This window comes from Oratosquilla oratoria, chromosome 23, assembly GCF_046742065.1.
Source record: "Oratosquilla oratoria isolate Oo_2021 chromosome 23, ASM4674206v1, whole genome shotgun sequence".
NCBI lineage: Eukaryota > Metazoa > Arthropoda > Malacostraca > Stomatopoda > Squillidae > Oratosquilla > Oratosquilla oratoria.
Genome location: NC_134799.1, coordinates 20,332,402 through 20,354,026, shown reverse-complemented (window position 1 = coordinate 20,354,026; position 21,625 = coordinate 20,332,402). Strand labels below are relative to the sequence as shown.

The 21,625-nt window shown below is 38.2% G+C and overlaps 1 protein-coding gene across 1 annotated transcript in view; it reads right to left on the bottom strand.

Annotated features, from left to right (window-relative positions):
* The window catches only part of LOC143037731 (uncharacterized), an 86,102-nt gene extending 66,500 nt beyond the window's left edge, over window positions 1–19,602 (bottom strand). Inside the window, exons 1-2 of the mRNA XM_076206278.1 lie at window positions 19,205–19,602; window positions 11,480–11,534 (exon numbers count right to left, since the gene is read on the bottom strand). Of these exons, the coding sequence (XP_076062393.1) occupies window positions 11,480–11,534; window positions 19,205–19,393 (244 nt within the window). The 5' untranslated portion in view covers window positions 19,394–19,602. The remainder of the gene's footprint in view (window positions 1–11,479; window positions 11,535–19,204) is intronic.
* Window positions 19,603–21,625: the final 2,023 nt, after the last annotated feature.

Genomic DNA, 21,625 nt, shown 5'->3' with positions numbered 1-21,625 from the left:
CCTTTCTTCTTTGCTCTAATGTTTGTAGCTCAAGTTTTGCCAGTCTCTCCTCATATGATAGTTCTGAGAATGTTGGTGCCAATTTTGTAATTGCTCTTTATATTCTTCCAAGTTTTGTTATACATTTTTTTTGTACTTGGTAACCACATCGTCACTGCATAGTCCAATCTTGGTCTTATCAAAGTGACTAGTATTTTCTTCACCATTTCTTCATCCAGGTATGTAAATGCCACTTTGATTATTCTTATTAAATTACGAGTTTTTCCAAACACTTTGTTTATATGTTTCTCAGGGAACATATTATTCATAATAATGACTCCCAGGTCCTTCTCATTTTCTACTTTTTTTTTATTTCTTCCTCTCCCAATTTATATGATCCCACTATTCTTTTTTTGCTTCTTCCAAATTCCATTATACTACACTTCTTGATATTGAATTCCATCTCCCACTTCCTACTCCATTCCCATATTTTGAGATCACTCTGCAGCGACTTACTATCTTCTATACTGTTCACTTTATTCAACAGTTTTGCATCGTCCACAAACAAGCTCATATAACTTTCAATTCCTTTATCCATATCATTAATATATATTGCAAACATTACTGGGGCCAGAACTGTTCCTTGTGGAACTCCACTCATCACTTCATCCTAATTAGAATGTTTATCTCTTATCACCACTCATTTTTCTTTCATGCAAGAAGTCTTCCATCCACTTCAGCAGTTTGTCCAGTATTCCTCCTGCAGTTAATTTCTTTAGCAATTTTTTATGTGGCACCTTATCAAAAGCTTTTTTCAAGTCTAGAAATGCACAATCAGCCCATCCATCTCTTTCTTGTATTATATCCATTAGTCTTGAATAGAAACACATCAAGTTTGTGACGCATGATCTTCCTTGTCTAAATCCAAATTGCCTTGGATTTAGTACATTGTTTTTTTCCAAATGCCTTACCCATCTAATTTTGATCCTTTCACAAATCTTAGCTATTGTACTTGAAGAGAGACTGGTCTATAGATAGTAGGGTCTTCCTTGTTTCCCCCCTTATATATTGGTACTATATTTGCTCTTTTTCAATCTTCTGGAACTTTTCCTTCTTTGAATGAACTGTTTATTAGACTATGTATTTTGTCTGTTAGTTCATTCCTGCATTCTTTCAAAATCCAGTTTGCCATTTCATCTGGTCCATGCAATTTTCTGACATCAAGATTACTTAAGTGATTCATTATTTCTTTCTTTGTTACTTCTATCTCTTTCATAGGGGGGGGGACTTTCTCCTCCCACTCGACTTCTCTAAGTTGTATGTTCTCCCTCGTAAACACCGATTTAAAATGCTTGTTCATAATTTCTGCCATTTATATTTCCTCTATGTATTCAACTCCTCCTTGCCGTAGTTTCACTAATTCTTGTTTGTTTTTCAGTTTGTTTACAAATCTATAAAATAATTTTGGTTGATCTTTACATTTTTCTATGACATCCTTTTCGTATTTTCTCTTTTCTTCTCTGCGCACTTGCACATACTGAATTCTATGACTAGTATATATTTTCAATTTTTCAGGTCTTTTGTCTTCCATTTTATCCAAGTTTTATCCCTTTTGCCTTTTAACTCCCTACATCTTTTGTAAAGCCAACACTGTACATATCCTTTTTCCTGTTTTTGTCTTGAAACATACTTTTCCACTCCTTTATATATATATTTTCTTTTTTTCATTTCTCTTCTACTGTTCTTTCCTCTTTGTGTATCCTTTCCCAGTCTGCTTTTTTTTTATTCATGAAAAAAAATCCATACATCAATCTTCCCTTTCTTTATTTTTTCATTTTTTTTCCATGTATTTTTCCTCATTTAGTTCCAGTTCAAACAACATGTGGTCACTTTTACTTATTGGTCTTATATTCAATCTTCTCCACTATTTCAGGTTCTGATGTGATCATTAGGTCTAGTTTCAATGGCTCTTCCTCATTTCTATACCTAGTATTCTCTTGTATCTATTGTGTCATTGTATATTCTATAATCATATCAAGTAGTACATTTCCATTAGGTCTCCACCCTTCACTGTCATCTCTTCCCAGCAGATTTCTTTACAATTAAAGTCACCCATTATAACTATTCTTCCATTATCTTATTTAATGTTATCCTTGTGACTTCTAACATATTCTTGAGTTCTCTCTCTTCCCACGAAGATATTTTAGGAGGCACATAATTTACCACAAACTTTCTGCTCTTCTTGTCCCTGTCCTCTATTTCCATCATAATCATCTCTATTCTTTCCACATGTAACATTCCTCACATTTATATCCTTCTTAGTCAGGAACATAACTCCATCACCTTGTTTTACTTCTGTTTCTAATCCAATAATTATATGCACCATGTCCTACACTGTTGGGTGGTAATGGACCTTTCAATTTTGTCTCTACAGTTCCCATTATGTGCAGTTCTTTTTCCTTCAGGTAATCATTCAGTTCATTCAAACCCGCTATTAAGCCATCTATATTTGTGAAAGACACTTTTAATTTTCTGTTACCTCCATCCTGTTTTCTGTTTCCTTTCTGTTTTTCTCTACTATGAATCATTTCCTCACTTTCATATCCACTACTCTCCAATAGAATCTCTCTTTGACTCTGTTCTGTTCTCGTTTTTTTTCTTCGTTTCTAGTCTTTTTGTTTTCTCTTCCTCTTTTTTCATCTCTCTTTTTATCCATACCTTTTTATACTGATCACTTTTTGCTAGTTTCCCTGTTTTTTATAAGATATTCTCTGCTGTTGTTTGTGACCTGAATTTAACCTTAATTGGTCTGGTCTTGTCTATATTGTATTTCCCCAATCTATATATTTCTTCAATTTCTTTCCTTATTGTTCATCTTCTTGTTATTTTTAATACCTTGTTTACTTTTTCCTTCTTTACTCTTGTAGTCCTGTTTGGATTATGCTTCTCTTCCATTCCTAATATAATTATACATTTCTTTTTATCTGCTAAGTCTCTTACTATATTCTCCTCCTCTCTCATCACTGTGTCCTTAGTTTGTTCGTTCATCTGTTGTTTCACTATATCTCTAAATTCAATTTTGTTATTCTTTTGGACTTTTTTCCAACCACTTGCCTCTTTTGCTATGGACTCTTTATTATTCCTCATTCTCTTCCTTTACTTCTCTTAACGATCTTTTAAATTCTTCTATTTCTTTAGTTAGGTTTTGATTCTCCTTCTTTAGTTCTTCCAGTTAATCAACTCTTTGAGTAACTAGTGCGAGTTGACTCAACCTAACCTCCCATGCTTCATTGTATTGGTGACATACTTCTTGTGTGTTGTATATACATGTTTGCAATGTTGTTTATTTATTGCTATATATTTATTATTGTATATATCTGAGCATTTTTTTTTCTTCTTTTTTGTAATCGCAAATGCGATTCATGTATGCTTTTCGCGCCAACTCAAGGGTTGGCGTGGGGTAGTCTTGGTCTCGTGTAGTGAAATATTTACTTTTGTGTTGTGAAATATTTACTTTATCATATAACCCATTGTTTCATTTAAGCCACCCTAATACATTTTGGTGGCAGCGTAAACGTTTAGTGACTCAAAAGTATTACAAAGACGAAAAATTAGTGACTTTGATTTGCCGGCTTACACATTAACATTTTGTGTTCTTGTGCTGTGTTTTCTCCCCATTTTTTTTCGTTCCAGCTAGGTGTTTTCAGTGACTTTATTAATATACATTATAGTGCTCTGGACACTGTGTCTTCAGTTGCATTTCGGCGCAGGCCGTTTGCCGGCAGGTGATTTTTTCTTCCCTACGGTTCTTGGAAATCATCGTCGCCTGCCCGGATTATCCTTGTGTTCCTGTGGTTCCCTCAGCGGAAATTGCGCCTGGATGGTGAATTAGACAGTTTATTTGCTCCAGGAGAAGCCAAAGTTAAATCTGTGAAGACCGGTTAAGTGACGCTTCCCTGCTCGAAACCGTGACGTCATTGGCGTGGCTTTACTTTGAATGTTGAACTGTCGTCGCTTGGCGACGCGTGTTTATTTACGTATATGTACTTACGTATTATTACATTATTGATTTATGTATTGCATTGGTTCTGTTTTCCAATGCTTATGTTTGTATGCATTACACAATTTATGTTTGTATGAATTATATAAAATTTTGTGGTGACGTTCGCGTCCCTTAATGTTACCCCGGACGACCTTCGTCACCTGCGACGTGTGTTTCATTACGGTCGTAATATAATTTTCTTCCTAGTGGTCTATGTATGGCATTGGTAGTGTCAATGCTTGTGTTTCTGTAAATTATATGTCATTGTCTGTGTGATCCACTATATTATTTTTTTTTACATTTCATATTGGCGTTAGAGTGTTGTATTAGTTTGGTGATAGTGTTTTCTTATGCTTCTAAGAAGTGGGACAAAGTTATCATCTCCCACCATGTCTAAATCGAGGCCTTCGTTTCTCAGCCCGACATGCTCATCTGAGCCAATGGGAAACAGGGTAACATTACTGCATCAGAATCCAACTGTGGTGCCTTTTTCTGGAGTAGACCCTCATTATAGGGCGGCTATCTTCATACGTCAGTGTGAAGATGCTATTGTACAGTCAAACGTTTCAACGGGGCCTGAGAAGATATCCTTTGTGAGGTCCCAGATTGTGCCACATTCTTTTGCTGCAGAGCTCCTCTCGGCTTCGTGTTTAGATCCTAAACTTCTGAACTATGATTATGACACCTTTAGGTCTAACTTCCTTCAACTGTTCGCAGATACTCTTGGTGGTGGTGCGTTCCATTGGTACTTCAAGCTAGCTGATACTCTCGTATCCCGACTGGGTACCCTCGATTATCGCCGTGCGCAAGCTCAGGCCAGTATCCTTGCTGTTGAAGCTTTCGAGTCATTGTCCCAGTCGGACTGGGTAGAGAAAGGTAACATTTCCATAGATAGATTTCGCCTTATCGAGCAGCATCTTCTCTCAAGTATAAGCCTGATGACATTCTATTGTCCTTTGCATCACAACTTTCTCGTAAACTGGGAGAAGTCCCATCTAGCTCTTTGTGTATTAGCAATGCTCATCAACAGGGTCATGTCCCTTGTTCTCCTCAACTCTCTCAGTCTACAGTTTCTACTCCTAGTTCCCTCAATCTAGAGTTACACCCCCTCCCCTGTTGTGTACTTTTTGTAACAGGTCTGGTCATTCGAGCGATTTTTGTTTCCGCCGTAGGCGCCAGGTAAACAAGTCAAAACTGTCCCCTGTTCATAGGAGTGTACCTACTGTTTCTTCTAATCAATCACATGACCTTTCCAGAGTAGAACCTCCAAGTACACTCAGTTATTGCCATATCCATGGTCAGTGTAAACATTCGACTGATCAATGTTTCAAGGTTTTGAAACTTGGGGATGAGACTTCTCACTAGCATCATCAATCCCATTTTCCCCAGCGCATGTTTCCCAACCCCAAGAGTTGACCAGCAATGTTCGGTCTCAAATAATTCCTTTTGTGGCTGTTGAATCTTCTCAATTACTTACCTTTCAATTTTTTACTAGGGATACGCCTCTGTCAGTCACTGTAGATACTGGTGCAGAATGTAGTCTGTTAAGTAGAAAGGCTTACTTTGCCTTGCGAGAATTGTATAATCTCCCTCTATCTCCCTTTTGTAATAATTTGCATTCTGTGCAAGGCTCTCCCTTGCTTGTTCTAGGATCAGTTTGTCTTCCTTTACATTTTTCCTCGCATGCTACAGTATTCAATGTCACTTTTGCTGTTGTCTCTGGCATTACCCTTAAGTGTGATTGCCTCCTGGGTATTGATGCTCTTACAGCTCATAGCATAGATATTTCTCCTAGTCGCCGTGTAGTGACTTTCTGCAAAGTTGATATCTCTGCTTCGGATAGGCCAGTTTCCGTTTGTGATTCTTCTGTGCTTGATCAGTCCGCACATGTGCCTGTCCCAATTTCTCAGAGCTCTGCCCCTGTTGATCATTGTGCTGCTGTTGTTGTAGGAGAGCATCTTATTGAACCTTCAAGTTTGGTTCGAGTTCCAGTGCACGTCTCAGGTGCCCCAATTGGGTCTGACGTTCTCTCTTTGCCTGATTCTATTCGTATTCGTCGGCTTGCCCTAAAAGGAACTCTCTCCACTATTCCTGAGGATCACGTTACCACAGCGATGGTAACCAATGTTACGGGTGCTCCTATTTCTCTCTCTCCTGGCAGACACTTAGGCTCCTTTGAGGTGGTACACGTTGCTGCTTTCCAGGATTCGCCTATTATAGCAGCTTCTGTTCTACAGTCTCCTCCAACACGTGACCCTGCTCGCGTAGCTTCTGAACTTGCCACATTTGTAGGCGAAACTGATTGTCCTAAAGAGACGCCTCGTCTCCTTGACCTGCTAGTTACCCACCGTCAGGCTTTGGCTTTACCAGGTGATCCGTTAGGGGTTACAGATCGTGTGGTTCATAGAATTGACCTTCAGCCAGGCACTCGTCCTTTTTACGTCCCTTCTTACAGGTTGCCTCACTCTCATCGGCTTATAGCCCAGTCCTTGGTTGACGATTTGTTGAGTGAAGGTGTTGTACAGGAGTCCCACTCCGAGTGGAATTCGCCTCTTCTCCTGGTGCCTAAGAAGGATGGATCTTTTCGTCCTGTGGTTGATTATAGGAAAGTAAATGAGGTCATTCTTCCTGGTCATTATCCTCTGCCTATCTTAAGCGAGCTTCTTCAGTCCATTGGCAATGGTAATACAGTGTTCACCACTTTAGATTTAAAAGCAGGTTTTTGGCAGATACCCCTGGAGGAGAAGTCTCGTAAGATCACGGCCTTCTCGACTCCCAATGGGCACTATGAATGGCTTCGTTGCCCCATGGGTTTGCGGAATGCTCCTTTGACTTGCCAGCGTCTAGTTAACTCTATATTTCATGGCTTAATTGGGAATGGACTTTTTGTTTACCTGGATGATTTGATTCTTGTTTCCAAAGATGTGGAGAGCCACTTTTCTAAGTTGTCCATGGTCTTGCAACGGTTTGCTGAAGCTGGGTTGAAACTCAACTTACCCAAGTGTTCCTTTTTCAAGGCTAGTATCCAGTTTCTAGGTCATGTTGTAGACAAACATGGTATCCATACCACTGGTGAAAAGATCAAGGCAGTCAGAGACTTCCCTGTACCGAAGTCGGTTGAAAATGTACGGTCCTTCCTTGGACTTGCAGGATACTATCGTGCATTTATTAAAGACTTTGCTTCAATTGCTTCCCCTCTCACTCGCCTTCTCAAGAAGGACTCTTCCTTCCAGTGGCGTGATGTCCATCAGACAAATTTTGATTCTTTGAAGCTTGCTCTTACTGAAGCACCTGTATTGGCTTTCCCTGATTATAGTATCCCCTTTACTATTTGTACAGATGCTTCTGGTACAGGTATTGGAGCTGTACTTATGCAACAAGTAGAAGGATGTAGACCTCATGTTATTGCATATGCTAGTCGCATTCTTAACAAGCCTGAGTCCCGTTACTCTGTTACTCATTTAGAGGCCCTGGCTGTGGTGTGGGCTTTAAAGCACTTCCGTGATATCATTTTTGGATATCCTATTACAGTCTACACGGACCACACTGCTGTCACTCAGCTTTTTCAAGGAAAGAATCTGTCAGGTCGCCTAGCCAGATGGTTCCTCACGATTGAGGAATTCAATCCAACCCTAAAACATTTGCCCGGGCGAGCTAATCCTGTTGCTGATGCACTTTCACGGAATATCCCTGTTGCTGCTGTTACCGTGATAACTTTTCCCTGCAGGATCTGGTAAAAGCTCAGCGTGAAGACCCTGTCTGGTCTGCTGTCATTTATGCTTTGGAGTCTGGTGATGATTCCACCTTACCAGCTTTACCAGTACCTCTGTACCAATTTTCCCTGCAGGACGAAGTTCTCATTCGCAATATGGAAGTGTTTGAGCAGGATGTGGCACAGCTAGTGATCCCTGAGTCTCTAGTTCCCATTGTTTTGTCCCTTGCTCATGATGCCCCTCAGGCTGGTCACCCAGGTCGTGACAAAACTCTGGCTATGGCACGGAAGAAGTATTATATATTGGCCTAAAATGCGACTAGACATTGCCTCTCATGTAGCCCGGTGTAGTTCTTGTGCCCAGAACAAAGGTTCTACGAGCACTGCTCCCATTTTAGAGTACCCTATTCCTTCTCGCCCCTTTTCAGACTGTAGCTATAGACCTTTTGCAACTGCCTCGTAGCACACAGGGCTCTGTGTATGTCCTTGTATGTGTGGATCATTTTAGTCGTTTTGTGGTCCTAGCTCCCTTACGTAACAAATCTGCACCAGTTGTAGCACATGCTTTAGTTTCCCATGTGTTGTGTCCATACACCACTCCTTCGGTGCTCCTTAGTGATAATGGGGCTGAATTTAAGAACGAGGTTTTGGCAGGCATTTGTGCACGTTACGGCATTAAACAAACTTTTGTTACTGCTTATCATCCGGCGTCCAATGGTCTTGTAGAGAGGACGAACAGGAAAATTTTGGAGATCTTACGTCACCTTGCTAGTCATTTTCATGAGTCTTGGGAGGATTGGCTTCCCCATGTTAGTGCTTGTATCAATAGCACCATAAACGCTTCCACGGGAAAAACGCCCCACTATGTTGTCTTTGGATCAGAGAAACGACTCCCTTATGACATGCTTGACAGTCCTGCTCGTCCCCTCTACAATGTGGATGACTATAGTAAACTTCAGGATCATGTGCTGCATGATATTTATGCGTCTGTTAGGGACAAACTTGTTATTTCCAAGGCTGACATGTTAAAACACCAACATGGTCGTGCTAAGCCTGTGAACATCATTGTTGGGGATCATGTCTTTAGGAGCATGCCGGACCGCCAGTCCAAACTAAATTGTAAATTCACAGGTCCCTTTTTAGTAACAGAACAGCTCCATCCCAACAAATTCAGGGTTTTTTTACCCATCTACGGGTCTTAGTGAGATTTGCCATTCTGACAGGCTTAAAAAGACGCAGGTGCCCATACCTGCATTCACCCAACCTCCCCCAACACTCAATGTTCCCATTGTATCACCCATTGTGGGCCACTCGTATCATCTACGTTCACGAAGTGCTAGGCCTTGATGGTCGAGTGAGCCTCTTGTATGTATTTTTGTGTATTTGTATGTAATTGGATTGTGAAGTTTTGTACCCCTAGCCCTTACTCTTGTAAATTGTGTATTTTCTTGGGCGCAGACTCATTTGGGTTTAGCGTACCTGTGGTAGGGGATGTAATCTTTGTTATATTTGCAAACTTATTTTTCTGCCAATGGTGTTTTGTTCTTCCCATTGTCCTATGTCTATTGTCTAATTCATGTGTATTTTGTATTGTTTCATGTTTCATGTCCCGGACGTCCGGCAATTGTCCTATGTATTTTTTTTACTGGCGCCAGTTCATATATATATATTTCATGTGTATGTATAATTGATTGTGTTTGTATATGTTGTTTATGTATTCCTTTATGTATGTGTATATGTGTTATGTTATGTATAGGGTGTGCTGATGAGCCAATTTCTTTCCACGCTTTTGTCATTCCCCTGTGGTGTGTGTGGAGTCAGATGTATATGTTGTCCATTTTGTCTTGCTGTGGTCAATTGTTTTTCTCATTTGCTCAGTGGGGTCACTGAGGGTGGTGGCCGAGCATTGTATTGGTGACATACTTCTTGTGTGTTGTATATACATGTTTGCAATGTTGTTTATTTATTGCTATATATTTATTATTGTATATATCTGTGAGCATTTTTTTTCTTCTTTTTTGTAATCGCAAATGCGATTCATGTATGCTTTTCGCGCCAACTCAAGGGTTGGCGTGGGGTAGTCATGGTCTCGCCTCCTAAGTGTACGCACGCTATTTCATGTAGTGAAATATTTACTTTTGTGTTGTGAAATATTTACTTTATCAAATAACCCATTGTTTCATTTAAGCCACCCTAATACATCATTCATTTTTGTTAGTTTCTTCTCTAGACTTACTAGTTGGGGGAGGTTGTCATCTCCTCACTTGTTAAATCCATAGAAGTAATTATCTTCTCTTTCCATTGAGCTGCTCTTATCTATATTCCTTCTTCTAATACCTCTGCTCACCTGTTCGACCTCGTCTGTGTCATCTGCACACCTTTTGTTTACACCCCTTCTGACGTCCAAGGCCCGTTCCTCCCCTTCCTCATTTTCTTCCATTTTCCTCAATAATGCCTCCCTTTCTCCTTTTTCTTCACCTGCTCACTACACCATGAGCTTTCCCCTTCCCTACTAATACAACACAGGTACTCCCTTGTCGCTGAAATCCATGAAAATTGTATTTTTTTCGGAGTTCCAATCTTCACCGTCAATCCGACTCTGTGTATGTGTATGAGATATGCAAAGATCGTCAAATATACATTTTAGAGATATCACAAGTAGTTTAAAATTTATTTTGGATAAAATATTTGAAAAAGTTGCATAGGCATTGGCTCTGCCAATGAGAGTTCATTTTGGGTAGAGGGTGGGTCTTGCTGTAGCTATTTTTACGTGATTGATGGGAATTTCTCTACACGGTAAGATTGGACTTGCGTGTAACCACCAGAGGTGGGTATGAGTCGAAAAAATTGAAGTCCAATTAGCGATTACTGTAAAAATAAAAACGATGTCGATCTGGATTAATCGCAAATTGCTTTAAAATTTCGGCAGTCCAATTGGGATTATAGTGAGTCCTCCTTGTACAGTAATTCTTTATCCGGTAAATTCACAGTTACGGTATTTGGTAATTAATACCCTCGATTCTATTTGCAGTAAGAAAAATTCCCAGATATGGTATCCACTAGATATTTTGAAGAGGATAGAGCAAGGAAAAGGTACATCTGCCATGTTCTATTATTACATGTTATAATGGGTTGGGTATACAGTAATTTCAGTTTGTGGTAAGGTTTTCAGGAATGCATATGTACCATATAACAAGGACTTACTGTATCTGATTCATTTGCCAGGGATTAATCCAATTTGATTATCAGATTCAAAAATGAGGATCCGATTAATCGGATAATCAGACTTCCAAATTGGACCGCCCACTCATGGTAACCACTTACTATAGGATGAATGAATGCTGCAAGTTGGGCTGCAAGCTTTTCATCAACTAGTGTAACCCTACATTAAGCTACTAAAAAATTGTCCCAAAACCATAACAGTGATTATCAAAGTAATTCCAAGAGTTGTCTTTTCTTATCAAACTTGACTTCCCTAATTCATTTACATCAATTATATGCCAGGGTCATACTTGTTGATATAATTCAAGAAAAAAAAACATGTTTATTTACATTATACACCCTTTATTCACTGGAAAACTAAACAGTCATTATTTGTATTTCACCCACAGAAAGTTATCTTCCTGTTGTAAACCTCCCAAGGTTATTGATTTTACTGTAGCATCTGGATGTGTTTGTAGTAAACTTGCAGTTATTTTCGGGGGCGGTGGGTTGTTCAGTTGTAATGTGAACAGAAGCATACTCACCCTCTGAGTCAATGTACCTGAGCGTGCATAATCGGGCCTCTGGCAATCCACGTAACTTGAAAATGAAATTAGAAAAATGTTTAGTGAAGGAACCCTATTCAAACTCCAATTTCTTATTTCAAATTCCCACACAAGGAAATGTCATCAGATACACTGTGTATATACAGGGAAAAGTATTGTAACAAATGAAACTGCTTGGCATCCTTAACCCCTTTGGCAAGAGGTTCTGCTTTCCTTTCAAAAAATTGTACTCTGTGTCCCCAACCTTAAAAAAAATATATATATATATATATATGTGTATATATATATATATATATATACATATATATATATATATATATATACTGTATATATATATATGTATATATATATATATATATATAAATATATATATATATATATATATATAAAACGTAGTCCACCACCACAGTGAAAGGTTTCATTGACAAATTAAGTGGCGGATCAAGAGAGGTGGGGTCAAAGCCTTCCCCCACAAATTTGTTCTTTCATTACCTCATTGCAGAGATCAAGATACCTGCGTTGTGTACACTGGCACATGGCAGGAAGCAGTAATACAGTGGTAGAATCTTTCCCAGTATTTAATAAAACACTTCACTGAGAATAACTGGAATATTCAGCACATTATTGAGGGTAAATGTTTAGAAATGCAAGATTAATTATTACTTTTGCATAGTATTTTGAGAGAAACTAAAGTGAGAGCATATACTTTAATATATATTCAAAATCATTGTATTTGTGCTAAAGTACATCTCTTTAAAAGCATCATCTACATTTACAAAATTTAGGTTACCCCCCCCCCCCCCAAGCATCATCTACATCTACAAAATTCAGGTTAGCCTCCTGCCCCAATTTTGATCCTGGATCCGCCACTGGGCAGGGGTACGGGAGAAGCCACATGTCATAGTTGCCCTCCTCTTCCAATGTAGATCAACACTGTCAGGCTCCCAAGAAGACTCCTGATCCCATTTCCATCTTCAGGCAAATGTAGTTTGGCACCCCGTTGGCCTTGCTTACTTCGGGTCATCTCACTTAGAGATGATCCTGTAAACAGGGTCACTGTCCAGGAAGCTAGCAGGGTGACTGTAGTGTCTCAGCTGGTGTTCGGTGATAAGGCTGGTTACTTGTCTTTTGTCGGCACCATTGTGACTCAGAATCCTTGGCAGAGACTCGGAGTTGAAGGAATAATTCATGTGTGACTTGAAACAACTGGGGCTCTGGCAAGGGTTCAAGTCTCATCCATGCAACCACTTAGATGATGTAAGGATTTAGAGCGCCATCGAGTAGTTGAAATTCAACTTCTTTTTCCATATCGAATAACACTTCTGCTTTTCAATTGGCTGTCACCTGACGATTTCATTTACCTCTATAACACCTCTCCCCCGTCCCTTGGCAGTGAAGGTGTCAAGTTTAAGATTCAACACTGCCACCTTCAACACAGTGAACACATGCAGCATCTTCCCTGTTTATGGCTCTGGCCAGGCCAAAATGGTTTTATTTCGCGAAGTGGAGGGGGGGGGGGTAAACTCGTAACAAAATGTGATTCAGTTGATCAAAGAAACACTCTTCCCCCCTCCCCACCTCATTCCCTAATGAACAGATTTAACTGGGTCCTTGTCCGCAACAACAATATCTATAAAGTGAGCCCCTCGTATACCGACAAAGTTCACCCTGTAAAGGTTCTATTTGCTGCACCCTCCCTAGTTCTGCTTCAATTGAAGGCAATGATGTGCACGGCCTTGGCTTGCCCAAGACACAGGAAATTGGGTGGTCGACAGAATCATCTGCCATGGCGATAATCTATTCTGTCAACCAACCTACAGTACTTCACTCATCCGTTGCTCTATTTTTTTTTTTTCAATTACTGCATTTTCATTGCACTACACAACTATGCTTACTTTAGTTGTCACAAAGAGATTTCATGCAGCTAAGGGGGGCCCAGTGAAAAAGTTAAAAGCCCATCTCTCTAACCGATTTCGATAATCCCTTTAGCTATATCATAAGACTTACACCTCGGCTGAAAATAATGATCAAAATAAGAAATTACTATTAGAATAATTATCTAGCTGAAATAATATGAGTATATATATCATTTCAGTGAAACATTTAATGGGCATTTTCAAGAGAACTGAAAAGGCTAAAGGGAATGATTCCTACAAAAAGTACTTCCAAGAAGACTTGAGAAATACAGAGAGTTGCCACTTCAGGGTAAACCCCATGGGTGTTTCTAGAGAATGCGAACTTCTGTGCAAAAAGTGTTGCTGCGCCCTTTAACCCTCTAGGTACCCACCCCCATCGATCTTGCTTTTGAGACTGAAAAAGAACAGGTGGAGTGCCTCAAGAGTAAAGTGCCAACAGACCCCTAAAGTGTCACCTTTGGGATTTTTGATCGAACTCTTAACTCCCCTGCTACTGTTGAGTAATGAGAGAATTGATTAAAAAATATTGCTACAATTGAAATCTTTGACGGAATTCAAGTCATGCTCAATACAAACTTTACTATGAGTTAGGAGTTATTTTTGTCCAAATTCCTCGACTCCCGAGACAATGCCAGAGTCACGCAGTGCAGTAATGTCAATTCAGCACTCACTGAACATCTTCGTCAAGACAGGTCTTTAATATTTCACTGGAGTACAGTAACAGAAAACTGTTTTGAATTTAAATAGAACACTACACTTTATCTTATATCTGTAACTCTATAGCGCTATACATATACAATTACAAAAACACAATACAATCACTTAACACTATTCGGAGATATAAATTTCACAGGTATTCGCTAGCTGGTGTCTGTGCAGAAAAACGAGGTCTCTAGCTGAGGTCACGAGTGGACTGAGCTGAGGTCACGAGCGGACTGAGCTGAGGTCACTAGCGGACTGAGCTGAGGTCACGAGCGGACTGAGCTGAGGTCACGAAGGGCTTAGAAATATTCAATAGAGAGGACTTGTTAAATTGTGACAAGAGAAACACAAGAGGACATGGAAAGAAACTCAAAAAACATAGTTGTAGGAGAGATCTGAAGAACTATTTTCCACATAGAGTGGTGGACACTTGGAACAAACTGGACAAATAAATAGTCACAGTGTGTGCAAAACCATTCATTAATTTAAGAGCAAACTATCCACTGCGAGATACAAAGGCGGGACACCACGAGCGTAGCTCCCCTTCCCGTACAATACAACTAGGTAAATACACACACGCACACACACTTTCGTCAGATGGACAGCGAGAATTGGAGTTCCGAAGAAAAAGCGAAATCTATTTGGATCTCAATGTCAAGGAAGTACCTTATTGTACTTATAGGGAAGGGGAAAGCTCATGGTGTAGTGGGAAGGTGATAAAAAAAGGAGAAGGGGAGGGATTACTGAGGGAAATGGAAGGAAATGAGGAAGGGGAGGACTTGGTCCAGGAGGCCAGGCGTCTTGTAAACAAGAGAAGGACCGGGGATGATTTTGGAGACAAAGGGACTAACAAAAATGTAAAGACTAGAAATATAGATAAGAGTAGCACAATGGAAGGTGAAGATAATAATTTTCAGGGATTTAATGAAGGGGGGGGGATAGCAACCTCCCCCAATTAGCAAGACTAGAGAAAAATCTGAAAAAATGACCGAACATTGGGAAAGTAGGCTTGGTAACATAGCAAAGATTGTGCAGAAAGTTGAAAAAATTGGAAGAACTAGAGAAGGTGAACAAAAACTTAACGAAAGAAATAGAAGAATTAAAAAGACAGTTAAAAGAAGTAAAAGAAGAGAATGAGGAATTAAAGATGAATAATAAAGACAATAAAGTGGCCAAAGCGAAAGAAGCACAGGGTTGGAAAAAATCCATTTACTGACATAATTAAACAGCAAATGAAAGAACAAACTGAAGACTCAGTTATTAAAGTGATGAGACAGAAGGAGAATATAGTAAGGGACTTAGCAGATAAAAAGAAATGTATAATTATATTAGGAATGGAAGAGAAATATAACCTAAATAGAACCACAAGAATCAATGAGGAAAAAGAAAAAGTAAGCAGTTTACTAGAATTAGTTCAAGAAGATGAACCTGAAACCATGAAACAAATTGAAGAGATGTATAGATTCGGAAAGTATAGTACAGATAAGACCAGACCAATTAAGATTAAATTCAGGTCACAAACGACAGCAGAGAATATCTTAGCAAAAACAGGGAAATGAGCAGACAGTGAACAATATAAAAAGGTATGGATAAAAAGAGAAATGAATAAAGAGGAAAGAGAGGAGGAAAAAATTGCAGACATGAAGCTAAGGAAAAAAACGAGAATAGAACAGTCAGAAAAAGAGAAATTCTTTTGGAGAGTAGTGAATATGAAAGTAAGGAAATACGACATACTAGAGAAAAACAAAAGGGAAACAGAGGATGCAATGGAAGTAGCAGAAAACTAAAAGTGTCTTACACAAATATAGATGGATTAATAACAGGATTGAATGAGCTGAATGATTATTTGAAAGAAAAAGATCCGGACATAATGGGAATTGTAGAAACGAAATTAAAAGGTCCACTACCACCCAACAGTGTAGGACATGATGCATATAATTATTGGATTAGAAACAGAGAGACAAAACAAGGGGGTGGAGTTATGTTCCTGACTAAGAAGGATATAAATGTGAGGTGTGTCACATATCGAAAGAATACAGTAGAGATGATTATGATCAAAGTGGAAGACAGAGATAAGAAGAGCAGAAAGTTTGTGATCAATTATGTGCCTCCAAAAACAGCCTCGTGGGAAGAGAGTGAACATAAAAGTATGTTAGAGGACACGAGGATAACATTAAATAAGATAAGGGAAGATGGAGGAAGAATAGTTATGATGGGCGACTTTAATTGCAAAGAAGTCTGCTGGGAAGAGATGACAGTAAAGGGTGGAGACGGCTCATGGGGAAATGTTCTACTCAAGATGATTATTGACCATACAATGACACAGTGGATACAGGAGAACACTAAGTATAGAAAAGAACCATCGAGACTCGATCTAATAATCACATCTGAACCTAGAATAGTGGAAAAGATTGAATATAAGACACCAATAAGTAAAAGTGACCAAATATTGATTGAACTGGAAATAAATGAGGAAAAATACATGAAAAGAAATGAACAATATAGAAAAGGAAGAATGATGTATGAAAAAACAAACTTTGATAAAATAATTCTTTCAAAAAGAAAAATGGGAGGGAATATACAAAGAAGAAACAACAGTGGAAGAGAAATGGAATATTTTGACAAAAATTTATAAAAAAAGGAGTGGAAAAGTATGTTCCAAGACAAAAACAAGAAAAAGAATATGTAAAGTGCTGGTACAACAAAAGTTGTAGGGAGTTAAAAGACAAAAGAGATAAAGCTTGGACCAAATGGAAAAAAGACAGAAGACCTGAAAATGGAAAATATATGCTTGTTATAGAAATGAATATGTACAAGTGTGCAGAGAGGAAAAGAGAAAATATGAAAAAGATGTCATAGAAAAATGTAAAGATCAACCAAAATTATTTTACAGATTTGTAAACAACAAACTGAAAAACAAACAAGATTTGGAGAAATTAAGACAAGGAGGAGTTGAATACACAGAGGAAATAGAAATGGCGGAAATTATGAACAAGCATTTTAAATCCGTGTTTACAAGGGAGAACATACAACCTGAAGAGATTGAATGGAAAGAAAAAGTCCCCCCTATGAAAGAAATAGAAGTAACAAAGAATGAAATAATGAAACACTTGAGTAATCTTGATGTCAGAAAATCGCATAGACCAGATGAAATAGCAAACTGGATTTTGAAAGAATGCAGGAATGAACTGGCAGACAAAATACATAACATAATAAACAGTTCCTTGAAAGAAGGAAAAGTTCCAGAAGATTGGAAAAAAGCAAATATAGTACCTATATATAAAGGGGGAAATAAAGAAGACCCTACAAACTATAGACCAGTCTCTCTAACAAGTACAATAGCATAAATTTGTGAAAGAATTATCAAAGTAGATGGGTAAAATATCTAGAAAAAAAAACCATGCTAAATCCAAGGCAATTTGGATTCAGACAAGGACGATCATGCGTCACCAATTTAATATGTTTCTATTCAAGGCTAATAGCTATAATACAAGAAAGTGATGGATGGGCTGATTGTGCATTTCTAGACCTAAAAAAAGCTTTTGACAAAGTACCACATAAGTTGCTTAAGAAATTAGAAACTGAAGGAGGAATACAGGGCAAACTGCTTTAATGGATGGAAGACTTTTTGCAAGAAAGAAACATGAGAGTAGTGATAAGAGACAAACACTCAAATTGAGATGAAGTAATAAGTGGTGTTCCACAAGGAACAGTTTTGGCCCCAATAATGTTTGCTATATATATTAATGACGTGGATGAAGAAATTAAAAGTTATATGAGCTTCTTTACAGATGATGCAAAACTATTAAAAAAAGTGAACATGGAAGAAGATTGTGAATCACTACAGAGTGATCTAAATAAAGTCTGGGAATGGAGTAGATAATGGGAGATGGAGTTGAATACTAAAAAGTATAGTATAATGGAATTTGGAAAAAGCAAAAACAGAATAATAGGATCATATAAATTGGGAGAAGAAAGAATAAAAAAAAGTTGAAAATGAGAAGGACCTGGGAGTCATTTATATGAATAATATGTCACCTGAGAAACAAATAAATAAGATTTCTGGTGAAACTTATAATTTAATAAGAACAATCAAAGTGGCATTTACATACCTGGATGAAGAAATGGTGAAGAAAATACTAATCACTTTCATAAGACCAAGATTGGAATATGCAGCAACGATGTGGTCACCAAGTACAAAAAAATGTATAAAAAAATTTAAAAACTTGAAAGAATACAAAGGGCAATTACAAAATTGGCACCAACACTCTCAAAACTATCATATGAAGAGAGACTAGCAAAACTTGAACTACAGACACTAGAGCAAAGAAGAGAGATTTGATAGCTATTTACAGAATCATGAAAGGCATAGAAATTATTGATAGAATCTGATAAAATGGGATGATAGAAATACAAGAGGACACGGAGAGAAAATCAAGAGAGACAGCTATAGAAGAGATCTGAAAAAGAACAGCTTTCCTCACAGAGTAATAGACAGTTGGAACAAGTCAGATGAGAGAGTGGTGTGTGCAAAAACAATACATGAATTTAAAAATAGTTTAGATAAAATGAGATATGAAGACGGGACACCACGAGCATAGCTCCCCTTCCCGTAAAATACAACTAGGTAAATACAGTCTATGATAGATCTTAGGTGCTGGTTTCAAACCATATACGGGCTCAAGCGTGGTTTCGTCATGTTACAAGGGTTTTCGTTTTAACAACGACCATTTGAAGTGGGCGTTGTTAAAACGGAATCCCTAAGATTCCTATGTCTACGCTTTCAGAAATTACTGCCACCACCCAACCTTATGTGTTATTCTGAAAATAAACAATTAATGTGTATATTCAACTTCTAATGTTGTGGTGCAACAAACTCCCACATTCGTGTCCACATAAAGTTAGTATTATATGGATATACACGTTTTCTCTTGTACCTACAGTAAATGTGGATTTTTTATGTACACATCCGCATAGTATGGTTGTATATAAACAAAAATAAGTATAACAAAAAATATGAGTGGGTTGTATTGCATTTCTAAACATGCACAACTTGAACTTCAGCAACAGATTTCAAACTTCTCACCTGATGATTACAGCTGAAGTTATTTTTGCCATGCCTATTGCATAGAGATGAGGCGTTGGTATGATATCCTTCTTCATCTATTATTGGTTTGCATATATCATTGACGACCGCATCTGTTAATGCAACATACGTTTGCACAATTAGTAGAAGACTCGACATCCACACCATGGCCAAGGGAATCCTGTGCATGTCCTACGTGCACTTGAACTTACAGCTATACGCTGACTGGCGTACGCTATTGGCATCTCCGAATCGACTGTTTCGACTTTAAACCCCGACTCTTTGCAGTGCATTATTTTTTCTTAACAAAAGGCACTTCATATTGTTATCTCAGGGACAATTGGAAGGTAATTCTAATTATGGTGTTTCTCATCAATTTCAATTTTTTTTTCGCCGCCAGAGCGTTGTACGTGACTTGAGCTGATCGGTTGTGGCAGGAAATGGCTTTCCTATTATATCAAGAAACTAGATTGTGTAATCCAGAATGTGAAAGACTGTCAACTTAGCTTTAACAGAAAAATGCCATACATACATTATTCTGTGATATTACTGTGCCTGAACAGAATCGCGTAGCAACATCTGAAAAATAGAATAAAATAAATAAGTAAATAGTCTACTTACTTATTTATTTTATTCGATTTCTATTTATTTTTATTTATTTATTCTGTTTTATTTCTCTATTTAATAGAGAAATAAAACAGTTATTCCCTTAGTCAACGAGTCCATCGTGGTAATGTTTCAACTTTTCAACAGAGGAATTATAAGTACCATTGCTGAATAAAATCATAAGGCGATAGCTACAAAATTTTGTGCACATATGCGCCCACAACTGCGTAATGCTACTCCTGGAATACCTTAAATGACTTAACCCAAGCTAATATCAAAAGCGAATTTAAAACTAGTTCATACTCGAAGAGAAAAAGGGATAAAACACTCGAAAGTAACCCGTTTTCTGTATATTAAGTGAATACGCACTCAAGGCTTGCTGGTATGAAATTAGGATGCCGAGATCTGCCACGCGTCAAACCCAACATAAGAGTCTCGCTCGGGGATTGAAAAGCACAGCAATACTACAAACCGTTAATGTCCTCTTTGGGCAATGGGATGAGTAAGAGACCAGTACAAGATCAAAGATTTACAGATACATACGTCGGACTGTAGTAATTCCTTTCTTTACTTAGTTATTGCATATGTTTATTGTATACGTAACTCTCCTTTATTTTATTGTATATGTAATACCCCTTGATTATACATGCAATATATATATATATATATATATATATATATATATATATATATATATATATATATATATATATATATATATATATATATATATATATATGGCAAGCCCCTTCCATTATTGTATATACTCATTGTATATGTATCTCTTTTATTGTTTAAGTAACTTTTCTTTATTATACATGAGTACTTAATATCAACATATATTTATTGTAAATGTTTTGTATAAGTAAGCCTATGCAGTCATTACATTATATAAGTGCCCTATACACAATTATATAACCAATTATATATACGTCATTAAGTGTACGCTACAGGCGTATGCGTCTATGCCAATTGTACACGTCACAGCATTAAGGTATTAAATATATGTTACCCTTAACCATTTTGCATGCATATTCCTCATTATATGTAATTGTTCTCTTGTTTCTGTGTATTCTTATGTATATACCTAGAGATGTTTGTATGTATTGTTTTACCTAATCTTTTTCCCGCCTGGCAACAATGTATCAGGTGACGCAAATTCCTGGACAGTGGAAGAAGGTGGTGGATGAGGTGGTGTGGGTAACACGTACCTTAAGTGATTGATGAAGGGAGGGGGAAGATAGCTGTAGTTGGGGAACCGAAGTCCAGGAGCTTTGTATCACATCTCGGGACCACTCGCCTTCCCTCCAAGGCAAGCGTGAGAGTAGATCAAAGAGGAGGGTGTATGATGGGACAACTCATTAAGTGAACCGTCCTAGGCTAATGAAACCCAGAACTCCTATTGTGAGTTTTAATGAATTAAATAATTAAACACCAGAAATATGCTACTTGACATTAAATAAGGGTTTTAACAGTTGGCTTTCACCCATACATCCTATCTATTCCCTGCGCGTGTTTCCTAGCTAATGAAATTATTGTTAAAGTATCTGTACTTAATATGTGTCTTGCTTGTGGAGACGTCTTCAATTAGCGCGGTCTCCTGCTGAGCTCCGACCGGCGCTGCTCCGCTTTTGGTGGGGGGGGGGGGGGTGACGGCCTGGGCGGGCGCTGAGATGGGCTTGCAAGTAATACACTTCACCGACGTAGTCCCGGTCAATCGCACTGCACTCTTAGAGTTCTTGCGGGAGGGGTTTGTACCCAAATAATCGACACTCAATTGGCTCTCAAGGATGAAAATCCCCAACAGTCACATGA